This window comes from Psittacula echo (assembly GCF_963264785.1).
Source record: "Psittacula echo genome assembly, chromosome: 6".
NCBI lineage: Eukaryota > Metazoa > Chordata > Aves > Psittaciformes > Psittacidae > Psittacula > Psittacula echo.
The window spans coordinates 75,321,118-75,334,087 of record NC_137743.1 but is presented as its reverse complement, the minus strand read 5'-3'; the positions used below and the strand labels follow the sequence as shown (position 1 = coordinate 75,334,087).

The 12,970-nt window shown below is 37.9% G+C and overlaps 1 protein-coding gene across 1 annotated transcript in view; it reads right to left on the bottom strand.

Moving 5' to 3' along the window:
- The window catches only part of PGAP1 (post-GPI attachment to proteins inositol deacylase 1), a 34,578-nt gene that overhangs the window by 14,582 nt on the left and 7,026 nt on the right, over window positions 1-12,970 (bottom strand). Inside the window, exons 3-13 of the mRNA XM_080621808.1 lie at window positions 11,977-12,152; window positions 11,170-11,341; window positions 9,937-10,097; window positions 8,305-8,357; window positions 8,062-8,128; window positions 6,432-6,537; window positions 3,919-3,974; window positions 3,749-3,832; window positions 2,240-2,289; window positions 761-812; window positions 481-558 (exon numbers count right to left, since the gene is read on the bottom strand). Coding sequence (XP_080477934.1) covers window positions 481-558; window positions 761-812; window positions 2,240-2,289; window positions 3,749-3,832; window positions 3,919-3,974; window positions 6,432-6,537; window positions 8,062-8,128; window positions 8,305-8,357; window positions 9,937-10,097; window positions 11,170-11,341; window positions 11,977-12,152 — 1,055 coding nt within the window. The remainder of the gene's footprint in view (window positions 1-480; window positions 559-760; window positions 813-2,239; window positions 2,290-3,748; window positions 3,833-3,918; window positions 3,975-6,431; window positions 6,538-8,061; window positions 8,129-8,304; window positions 8,358-9,936; window positions 10,098-11,169; window positions 11,342-11,976; window positions 12,153-12,970) is intronic.

Here is a 12,970-nt window from a genome sequence, read left to right as displayed (position 1 = left end):
GAGATTCAGAACTATCAAACTTTGCACAATTCAGTCTACCACATTATTTGTGGTCTCAGAGCTTGTAAAGTTATCTGTGCCATGCTCCCCTTAATCCATATGTGGTGCCTTTAACTACCTATGGCATTTTCTGCCACCCCAGATAACAGAACTGACTGTTCAAAAAGATAAATATTCAGTAACTCAATCAGAGTATCAAGAAAAACAAGTAAGAACATTAGAACTTCCAATAAGAAGTGGTTTGAGAACTGTTGCTTTTTATGTTTCAAGTACTAGCCATGCCTTGCATTTGGTATTTTATCAAGTGAAAATAGTTCTGCGCTTACAGAAAATAAAGTTACATTCAAACCACACTGGAGCATAGGTCTATAGTTCCTAACTTAGCACACATTTAATATACTTCCTTTTCCTTCCATCATGGCATCTGAAAGCCATGAACACACTAGGCAAGCAATTCCTGCATTTAATATTTTTGTTTACCTTATTGCCAACTGTGGGTGATACCTGAACAACAATGTGGGATAAAAAAGGATGGTCCTGAAGCTTTAGCATGACAACCTTAAAAGGAAAAGAAAAAAGCCATTACCAAGCATACCCCTTAGCTTGCCCCTCTCCAGTTCCCAGATGTCCACCTCTTGGACCCCCTCCTCTGGAGTACAACTGCATATTCCAATGCTGTAAACAGAACAGATCCTTCTCCCATACATGCAGCTACCCCACAAAGCACCTCTCCCTCCTACAAGTTATGTATTATCCTTACCTTGGTGGTTGGAAGTAACTCAGCTTTCCAGGATAAGTCAGTAGCTTCCAGGCTGTAAAAATTCATTCACATTAAAGGATGAGCATATTCATTATGCAGGTATTACGTTATGACAGTAGACTAACATACCAGCTTTTTTCTCTCTCTGTATGGATACATGAGATTTTAAAATGAGAACAACTTTGGGCCTACTGCACTTAGCTCCATAGTAACTTATCAAACTGTGATCAAGTTAAGTAAAGCTCTAACTTTGTCATACACAAAACATTCAGCAGTTATTAGCCATGTAACTGTAGACACATAATGAAAACGCGTAATAAGCTAAACCAGCACTGGCATTGAATGAACAGTTTTATTACCATCTTTTGAACATCAAAAGTACCAATTCAAATTACCAAGTACCAATACAAAGTTCCTATGGGAATGTCTAAAACATACCATATAAATCAAAAATTGTTAGCTGCTACAGAGCTAACAATTCTCAAATGATACATAAAGTAAAACTAGAACTAAAGCAATTCTAAAATCGTGTATACTTTATTAAGTTAACACATTGAACTGCAGTCGTTTTAAGTTATGATTTTTAGAATACTGGGATATTTTTCTCTCCCTAAATAAATTGTGTTACATGATCTCAGGATACAGTCCACAGCAAACCCACTATTATTACATGAGATTTTAAGGTAGCAGTCCTGAACTAAGCTAACCTGGTACTGATGCTGATCAAAGGTTATACAAAGGAGTAACAGCCAATTTTTCCTTGGATCAAGAAAGTAATTATGACATCTGGCTATTCAATGGAGGCAAGACCCTATGGCTATACACCTCAGCACAGACCCCAGAACAGGTAAACACTATAGCTCAATTCCACCTGGAAGTTTTCCCTAATCTGAAGGGTCAATTGAATTTCCTTTGAACTTCTTTTGCAAATGGAAGCTAAGCCAGTGTTTTAGATTCATTTGGTAACGACTGTAACGACCTGATTCAAATAATCGCTAAACCCACCCACATTTCTACATATTTTTCATATGACAATAGGAATTTTGGAATAAGAAAAAATAAAGCAATGCTTCAATCCACTCTGTTAAAGGCTTTGAATGACATTTGATGTATTCTGTCATAGGATTTTAAGGAGACGTTTTAGAAGATGTAAAGATGTAAAGAGAACATGCAATTTAGGGAATCCAGCTCAGCACACAGCACCCACAAGAGAGCAACAGGAGCAAGTTCTCACTGCTACAAAGGTCAGAAATATAGCTTAAGTAAGAAAGTTTGACTATCCTGCATTCATGCAGTAATTTAAGAAAACCTATCCTTCCCTGGTTTTTTGGTGATACAGAAAGCATAAATTATTCACAGTAAGAAATTTACTTCCCAATATCTTTCCTCCCTAAGGAGGAAGATATTTTACATGATTTAAATTCAAATGTAGTCCCACAAGATCCATTTGAATATAGCGCAGGAACTGTTTATACTCACCACATTGGTGAATTACTGTTCATACAGCCATAAATCCAGCTACCTGTGTCCTATAAAGTCAATACCATAAAACAGTACATTACATATGTAAGTACCTATATCTATAAATATATTAAAAATAGCAATTCTTTACTCCAAACAATGCAGGAGTTAATACTGATAATCTTCTCCAATTTCTACATGCTAGCTGTTTCAGTGCATTACATGTCAGCAGTTGTTCTAAAAATCCTCTGATGGCTGAATCTTGGTGCAATTAACTTAGGGAAAGGAGGAACAAACTTCCATATTCGTCTCACTCCTTTTCTATTAAGCATGCCAGCAGCAGCTATCGCTATAGTGACCAAACCCTAATAAGGATATCAAATGCTAAAGTGTAAAAGCAAAAGAGACAAACACAGTCTCTCAGATTTCCTCAGTTATTTATAATGAAAGATATCCACCAACTTCTTTCCTTATTTCACAGTGAAGTCAGACTTCTGTATTAACAGCAAGTGATATCCTCCATTAAAAGTCTTACGTCATAACCTTGGAATCACAAGGATGGAAAGATGAAATGTAAGAGTGAAAGATGGGGGTTTCCAGAAACCATTTAAAATAATTACCATTTGCCACCTTTCAGATAACATAGCAAAGGCAAAAGTTACCCTGTAAAGCACAACTAAGATCACAACAACTTTGTAGATATCGAAGGTGCTACTGGGAAGAATAACTAGAAAAGCACAAAGAATATACTATCTCTTTTTTTCCACAGTGGTGGTGTGAACCTCTTTGGTAAGGGAAGACGTGGCAACAAGGACAGGCAGGATGGAATGGGAAAGCATCTCAATTTTTGTTGTCACTCATCTAAAATACATTATTCTGAAAAGCGTATTTACCCGTGTCCAGTTTGCCAAGATATTATATTCATTCCATTCAAAAAAATACTAAAAACAAAACTATTTTGGTTGAACTTACGTGTCTTAAGCTAAAAATCTAAGAAATGCACATTATGACCTCTCCTCTCAACAGGGGAGACAACTGAGAAGTTGCTGGTTTTTCATCTGGCTTCCACTCTGTTCCACTGCTTAGTGGAAGACCTCTGTAGCCTTTCAGGCCCACTTAAATTTTCCTATGGGAAAGCAAACTTATAAACAGCCTTTCCAAATTAGAAGTACGGCTGAATCTTGGCAGCACTAAAAATAACTTCTTCATTCAAAACCATCAATATAGAACTGCACTAAATTAAAGGAGAAAGTCATCTGGGGGTAGCCATAAGAGAGGCAAAAATAAAACATCTAAGGTTTTATTCAATGCCACCAGGTGGCATTGAAGGTTTCAGATCTTGAACACTAAGTGTGATGTGATAAAACAGGAAGTACATCTAACACAATGTATTAGGCTGTGAATGTAAAGGGATGGCAGCAATTTCAACAACTGTTCATTAAACTGTCTTAAAACTGCAGTAGAACTAAATATAAAAAAAAGCAGCTTTATAAACAAACTCAAGACATTAAAGAAGTATTTTCTCACCAACAGAGTGCTTTCACAGTAAACATGACTGTAGGATTTTCTGTGGCTTGCAAGAGGAAATGTGAAATATTTTCCATCAGAATCCTTAAAAGAAAAAAAAAAAAAAAAGAACAGCTCATCAGTAAAAAAAATAAATATAAGAACAGAAGGAGGGAAAAAAAGTTACTTACATTGTAAACTGAGTAAGTCCATTTTGAGGCTTTGACTGTAATCCACGTGAAAGTTCCTAAAAATAAATGGGTTTATATGCCACACTGCAGGAACTATTCTCCTTATTTCCAAAAATCTTATCTTTTACTTATCACCAAAGTCTTTTCTCTTACCTGTAAATGGCCATAAACTTTACAAGCTTTAATCATCACTCAAGATTGTTTCAGTTTAGAATTACATGAAACAGCTATCACCGGTTACCCAGGAAACAGCGAAACGCTGGGATCCATTACAATTACTATGTATTCACTGTGAAATAAAAGCTTTATGGATCTTGACATAAAGCTCTCAAGGCAACAAAATGAATTAATACCTGTATAGTATTAATGTAATTACAGGGTGACTGATTAAAGCTGAGGAAACATTAGAAACAGAACATTGCCCATAGAATCATAGAATAGAATAGAATCATAGAATAGTTAGGGTTGGAAAGGACCTTAAGATCATCTAGTTCCAACCCCCCTGCCATGGGCAGGGACACCCCACACTACACCATGCCACCCAAGGCCTCATCCAACCTGGCCTTGGTCACCGCCAAGGATGGAGCATTCACAACTTCCCTGGGCAACCCATTCCAGTGCCTCACCACCCTCACAGTAAAGAATTTCTTCCTTATATCCAATCTAAACTTCCCCTGTTTCAGTTTGAACCCGTTACCCCTTGTCCTGTCACTACAGTCCCTAATGAAGAGTCCCTCCCCAGCATCCTTGTAGGCCCCCTTCAGATACTAGAAGGCTGCTATGAGGTCTCCACGCAGCCTTCTCTTCTCCAGGCTGAACAGCCCCAACTTTCTCAGCCTGTCTTCATACGGGAGGTGCTCCAGTCCCCTGATCATCCTCGTGGCCCTCCTCTGGACTTGTTCCAACAGTTCCATGTCCTTTTTATGTTGAGGACACCAGAACTGCACACAATGCTCCAAGTGAGGTCTCACGAGAGCAGAGTAGAGGGGCAGGATTACCTCCTTTGACCTGCTGGTCATGCTCCTTTTGATGCAGCCCAGGATACGGTTGGCTTTCTGGGCTGCGAGCGCACACTGAAGCTGGCTCATGTTCATTTTTTCATCGACCAACACCCCCAAGTCCTTCTCTGCAGAGCTGCTCTGAATTTCCTCTCTGCCCAACCTGTGGCTGTGCCTGGGATTGCTCTGACCCAGGTGTAGGACCTTGCGCTTGGCATGGTTAAACTTCATCAGGTTGGCATCAGCCCACCTCACAAGCGTGTCGAGGTCCTTCTGGATGGCATCCCTTCCCTCCAGTGTATCAATAGAACCACACAGCTTGGTGTCATCGGCAAACTTGCTGAGGGCGCACTCAATCCCACTGTCCATGTCACCGACAAAGATGTTGAACAAGATCAGTCCCAACACCGATCCCTGAGGGACACCACTCGTTATCGGTCTCCAGCCGGACATCGAGCCATTGACCACAACTCTTTGTGTGCGGCCAGCCAGCCAGTTCTTTATCCACCGAGTGGTCCACCCATCAAATTGATGTCTCTCCAATTTAGAGACAAGGATGTCATGTGGGACAGGGCAGGGGGGTTGGAATTAGATGATCTTAAGGTCCTTTCCAACCCTAACTATTCTATGATTCTATGATCACTGTGCACCTATGAGAAAAATCTAGCCTCACCTCTGCCATCTTTCATTAGGTAGCTGAAGACAACAACAGGATCCCCCTTAGCGTTCTCCTTGGCATGAGAAACCCGGTTCACTCAGCCTCTTTCCCTCGTGTCCTAGGTGCAGGAGCTAACCAGTTTGGTGGGAATCTGCTCCATACTCACTTCAATGCCTAAATGCCTTCTCATACGGGGACAGCCAAAACAGGGCACTGAAGTTCAAGCTACCTCAGTAGTTCTGTAACAGCTTACATTGAGAAAATTCCTGAAATAAAATGGCTTTCATAAAATGGTTCAGCTCACTTCAGCAAAACTGAGAACACAGCTGTGCTCTGCAAAAGTTCTGGTTTGTTCCTATGACTTCATGCAGTCAGATTTTGCACCTTTAACTACGCATTCTTAGCAGTTACAAGGAAACCATTTGTGTGCAGTCCATTTTACCCTGCCATGTCACGAAAAAAGGAAGATAAAGCAGATCTGAATATTCAGGATTTCCACGAGTAGCACAAAACTAACACAATGGCTCTACAACACCCATATTATTCCTCTCACAGCCATGTGATGTAAGCATGTATTAGACTGTACTTTTGACATCCAGCTATTCCCATATTCTGAGATTCTCTACTGAACACCCTGATGTAAATATGACTCCAGCTTGTCTCCCATCATATAAAAATGACAGATTTTCGTGTGCTGAAACCACACAAAACCTCACAGTTTGGGTCTATAACCCATATATAATTTTAGCAATGTCTGAAGAAAAAGAAAATGTATTCCAGAAGTTTGTTAGTAAGAACATGTAACTATTAACAAACGAGTGTCATTGAATCCTGTTCAAAAGAAAACTGGTGCTCACCTGTGAGTTCTGTAAAAGCTTCACGATTTTCCTCAAATATCTTTGCAGGATGTCTCACAAAGTGGTGATTCAGTACAGACATCCTCTTCTTGGGATCCTCAGTTATCTAGAAAATAGTAAAATAAAATTTGAGAACATGCTTATTTGTAAGTATTGTTATATGGCATGATCATAGCTCACAATACAGTTTTGGGGATGAAAAGCAGGAACAATTGTTACAAGACATGGTACATTTTCTATTCCAAATTCAAAAATCTGAACACATGAAGTGGCATCAGTAGTCAATCACTGCAATACAGAAAGTCTAAACATGTTATGTGAAATATTATCTATTATATAATATATATCATGATATATTTATTACATATTATATGCAAAACATATTCTACAACATGTTATAAAGCATAGCTGAAACTTTTAGGAGTTTTATATGCTTGCCTACTCTTAACACAAGGAAACCATTCTATTATACTTCTTTATAGAAGCACATGCATTCTTCCTCAAGTAACACATTTATGCCAGAATTTAGGGAAAATTTTCAGTTATATTTACTAGTCTGAATTCACAAATCCAGCTTATTACATCACACCTTAACATTTCAAGCATCCAAACAGCTGTAGTGCTACAGTGGGATTTGCTTTTGTTTGGGGTTGTTTTGTTTGTTTGGGGTTTTTCTGGGGAGTGGTGGTATTCAAAATAAAATTTCCAGGACTGATTTTTGCCTATTCATCTTTCCAGAATTGTGGCATTACAACTGATTTCTGAAAAGTTTCACTCTCTAGTGCTCTGTCAGTCAACTCCAGAACTGTACCCCCTTTCTGTCTCTTTAAATCACACATTAAAGTGAGTACACCTAAGAAACTGGAGAAGCTTGCCTCAAATTGCCTCAAAAAGAACACCTGGAAGCCCTTCTCTTCTATGTCTGAGGCTCTGCTGTTATGTATTTTCAACCTCTTGGACTTTAATACCAATTCATGTTTAGTGCTTCATGACATCTCAGAAACAACAGAGTATAATGGCAGATCTCGCCAACAGTTTTCAAAAGGTAAGATGCAGGATATTTGTTTAGAAAAGCAGTAAATAATGGTACCTGAAGGTAAACAGATATGTTAGTATTTTACTTCCATTCTATTTTTGGAAATGCTATTTGCAGAAGAACACCACAAATGCATGCTGGCCACTAGGACAACACCACATGGTGAGAATTATTATGTTCCAGTTAAACTATCACAGTTTTGCCCCTTTATAGTCAGAGAAGGTAACTTGAGCACACATTGAGAGGTCATTCAAAGCTACACAACTAGCAAAATCTGTTTATCACGGGGCAAGGTCAGCTAAACCTGCTGCATTATGGAAGAACAGTGTAACCCATGCCCCAGCTATAAAGCATCAAGCAGTCAACAATAAAAACTGAGTTAAACCTAGTTATTTCTGACACATTGGTGAAACAACACAAAGCCACAGGATTTTTCAGTGACTGGTATAAAACAGCAATAATTTTCTCAGCATGACTCAGAATAATCAAAAAGGAGTTTTCTGTACAATCTGGTAATATTTGTCCTGATTAAGAATTCAGGAATGGAAGTAGAAAGTGTGATGGGGAAATATACAAGAGATCACACATACAAACCTGCCTTGTATTTTCATCTATGAGATCAAAAAAAGCTCTAATGGTAGCCAGGATCAATTCTTTGCACCTAGAAGACAGAATAAGTAAAGTTAAATCCAGAAAGGAAATATCCAGGGGAATGAAAGTGGTCAGAAGAGACACTGCAGTAATATTATGGTGAAGTTATATTACTGTATAATGTGATAACAGTAGAGAACAGAGGGATGGACAGAAAGCCAATTAACCTTTGTGTCATTAGCTTACCACACTATGGAGAGATGGTCTGTTGAGGCCCAAACTCTAGGCACAGCTGAGCTCTGTTTGGGGCAGGAAAGAAGTGCAGATTTTGTTAGTATTCAACATTTTAAAATTCTAAGCAAGCCTTTCCCCTCCCTATTAAACATATTTGCGTAATTATTAAAAAGAGTAGTGTTTATCTGAAGCGTTTCAGGGACTTGGGTATAATACAATGACTTCTTCAGTCAAAAATCTTACAAGTGCTAAAGCAGTTGAAAACAGAACTTGTAACACAAAATGACCAAATTATCTATGTTACATAGCAGACACTATGGTGAAAAGGCAAATAATGGTGTGAAGGAAACTTACCAAAAATTTCTTTAAAGACAGTTTCTATGACTAATCTTACTATTTTAGTAAGTGATCCTGGCACACAGGATAGAAAGCTGCTGCTGAAAAATCAAGGGCATCCTCAACAGAAAGCAGCGTCAGAACATCACACAGAAAGAGCTGGACAGTTGGACGCTATTCCTTTGTATAAGTGTATTACATGTATCGCATTTTACGGACTAACAATCTCAAAAATGCTCCCACAAATGGAGCTCATCACCTAGTTGTACAACTTGATTCAAGTAAGCTATGAACTATTAATGCATTACATTTGGGAAGAAAAAGAGCAAACCAAACAACAACAACAACAACAAAGCAACACCCAAACCAAATGAAAAATCACCAAAAATTCCCAAGCCAAAAAAACCCAAACCAAACCCACACAAGAAAGAACTGGTACCACGAAACGAGCAAGATCTCATGCAAAATTCTGGCACCAATACTCAATGAAAAAGAAAGTAAAGCAGATGTAGGGATCGATACTAGGACAAAGGGAATGCAGAGTTAATCTTCTTAGCGTAGCAGAATCAGAACTGGGGCTATTTATAGACAGCTTTCTGTACAACGGACAGGGAGGTAAACACCAAGGGAAGGCAACTATTTTGGACAACATTTCAAGCTGATGTCAGAGCAAATGCAATTAACAACTGGCTTTTGTGCAGTAAATGGAAGTTGGAAATTAAACATTTTCTCCCTGCTGGGGAGTGTTTTCCAGCTTCTCCCATGTAAGGAACAGGTTGATGGCAGGGGGGTGGAATGACAAACCTAACTACTTTAATTTTGGAAGGAGAAAAAAAGCAGAAGACTGGACTTGATGATCCAGTACATCCTTTCTAGTCCTCAGTTCTTTGAAAAGCAATAAATACAAAAAGAAGACCCCAAACCAAAGCTCTCTTATTATAACCAAACAGTCTAATTCTATACCGCACATCTGTTAGTCTCCATATACACATCTCTTGCAAAAATGCTGGAAAATTAAACCTGAGTTCTGGATCTGGACAGGTGCAAGAAGGTGGTGAGAAGAAACAGTACGAAGTGGTAGATGATTCAAATCAACCCCAACACATACTGTTATTAGTGGACACTCATTTATACTGCATCAACTAGTTCTGATTTTATAACCAACCATATACTATCTACTTTGGGGTTTTATATTTAGTTATCCTATCCTGCACATACAGACTATAATTAGACACCAACACATGCATTACATAAATAACTATTGAACACAGCTCCATGCAAACCCCAAAAAGTAGTTTGCTTTTTTACCACAACAGATAAGGCACTGTCATGTTGACTCGATCTTGGTAGAAAAGCCAGTCCTGAGCGAACTTGGTAATCTCTGAATCCTCCCGCCACAGAAAGGGTAGTTAAATTTCTTAACTCTTGGGCCTTTAGAATCCAATGATTGTTTACAGATGTATAAAAATCTATAAAATATATTAAAATAAATCACAATTTCCCCATAAGTCTATTTGATACACAAAAAAGCTATATGAACGTTTAGCTAAAAGTTTCTGTGAGTCCACCCTAGAGGCATTCAAGCTCTGATTATCATTTTTGAGTCACATAAGGAAGGAAAATTATTATTTTAACCCCAAGGAGATAGCAGTTATGAAAGCCAGATATGCTTACGCTTTCTGTATCAGCTGAGCACATATATTGTTACAGTAGCAAGCCATAGATAGATTTGAAGGACAGCCACAGTCCAGAAAGAGTCAGCAAGGAAGAAGCACTGCATTGCAATCAATTGTAGGAGAATTAACATAAGCACAATAAATCAAATTTGGCAGCTAAAGATAATCTATTCCTCTTGGGTGCCACAGAGAATAATGAAAATAAATATTTATTCCCTTTCTTTCATCAATTACGTAAACATCTACATGTAGCATCACAATTATCACTGAGCACATATTACATCAGTATAGTTTAGTCAAATTTAGCTTTTCAAGAAGTGTATAGTACCTGCATAATGATGATACTGTGGCATATTTTTTTATGCCACAGCTATTTAGGTGAGCAGAAAATACAATCCATCTTTTGTGCAAATATACTACATAAAATATATAGGTAGATCTATATTTAATATTCTCACCCCCCAAACTTTGGGCATGACAAACATTAAATTCAGCAACTTCTACTGAAATCATGCTATTGAGGCAACTCAGTTGATAAAGAATGCCATTGGAGTCAGGGTTTACAAAATAGAAAGAAAAAACATCAGTCACTGGAGAGCTTAGAAACTTTGTTACATGCTCTGCAACTCAGTATAATTACAAATTACTGAGAGCACCAGAAGCTTATGTCCCCATAATCCATTTTGTATCACTTTACTTTCTCCCAGCATCCCAGCGCTCTCAACCAACCACCTGAGTACCAGAGGAATAGATTACGGTAAACTAAACAGCACCTTTTGCTGTTGATCTGCAAGAATCCTGTCTATTAATGCTTGAGATGCTCAACAAAGAAATACAACATAATTAGATAACCTGCAATACTTACCAGTAAGATATCTGTCCAAAGGCATTACAGGTGCAACATGAGGTGTGGCTTGTGTAATAAGGAGGTTTATAAGTTCAGGCTTAAAATTCTTCAGAGTAAGCAATGCTCTTGCAACAAGACCACCCATGGAATGACCTACTATTGCAACACTGCTCGGTGCAAATTCTCGATCCTTAAGCAAAGAGCAACACACCAAAAATAGATTTGACACTGAACTATGGTGATCAGTTATACATTTTTTTGCAGCAGTTCACTCATGTTCTCTCAAGGATAATATCAACCAGTATCAACCTGATGAGTTTACAAACCGAATACAAATTTACTTGCTGTCTCAAAAAAAAAAAAAATAACCCCATACTTAACATGAAGTTTCCATCTCAAAAGGAAATATTATATAGCCTGTGCATACATAAGCAATTTAGGCTTATTTTAATTTCTGAGCATCTTGGGGACATAGAATATCAAAGAACTTTCCTACAGAAAACTGCAAGGATCATGATGCTGCATTAGTATTTTAATAAGCAAGGGAAAGATAACATCTCTACTACAAAAAAAGCATACGTTGTGCATGGAAGTATTTATTTAGAAACACAATACAGACCCTAACCAAAGCTCTGGGGTTGTCACATGTATTAAAAATCTACTAAAGAACAGCAATTTCCTGTTGCATTATTATCACATTCAATTATCTATACACATTATAATGTCTCCTTCCTTTATTCATCGTTCAGTTTTCTGGCAGGAAAAGGCAGCCAGAATTCCATTCCCAGATGCAAGTACATCATTCAGCATACATCACCTACTTACCTTGTACAACTTAAGAATTACTTTTATGCATTCATGCACAAACTTGGTCTGTCGTTGCAGACTACCACCATACAATGCAACCAACTCCTCATTAAAGTTGACACTGAAGAAATTAAAATGATACTTGAAGTCAACATCTTCTGCTTTTCTAAGTGCAATGGAGCCAAGAGAACGTACTAGGAAAAGAAACCACATCAATTAGAATAGTCTAATACTCACTGCTTAGCACCATCATAGACAAACACACAAATGTATCATCTATTAAGAGACAAATGTTATCTTAAACACATTATTTATAATAACTTAGGATGAAAGAGACATCTAAAAGCAAATAAACTCTTCTCATGTGCAACCACACTTGTTTTACAAAAGCAGATTAGAAAATACAAATAGTTAGATAAAAAGTGTCAGCCAGTCACTGTCAGAACTGAACTGTAAAATGGGAAAAGATATAATTATTTCCTATTTTCATAGGAATCCCTGTGATTAAAAAAAAACAGTAAACATATCATAACAACAGCTTACAGAAGAATGTGGAAAAGCAAAAACTTATCAGATGAAAAGAAAGTTTTAAATGAGTTACCAAGAGCTGCATGCTATGCTTACGGCAGTTAACCACTACCTTACCACTGACTACAGAGATATTTTCTATCAAAACAAAATTTATACAAGATCAAGGATTATGTTCTTCCACCTGAGCACTGCTTTCTCATCTCATTCGCACCTTTCTTCGCACCGGTAAGACAAGAAGGCAAAATGAGCATTCTTGACTTCAACTCCAGAGGCACTGCTACTGCTAAACTTTTTTCAAATTCCCTTGAAAACACTAAGACAATATTCCCAGATACCACTGAGATGTACAGATGATTGGAAAACCAAACCCTGCTTGATATAGAGAGGACTGGAAAATCAAACTTTCCCACCTGAAACCTTGAGGGAGAAAATATTATGTTTACAAGGTCTTGCTTCTGACCTGTCTTCTCCGTCTATCCCT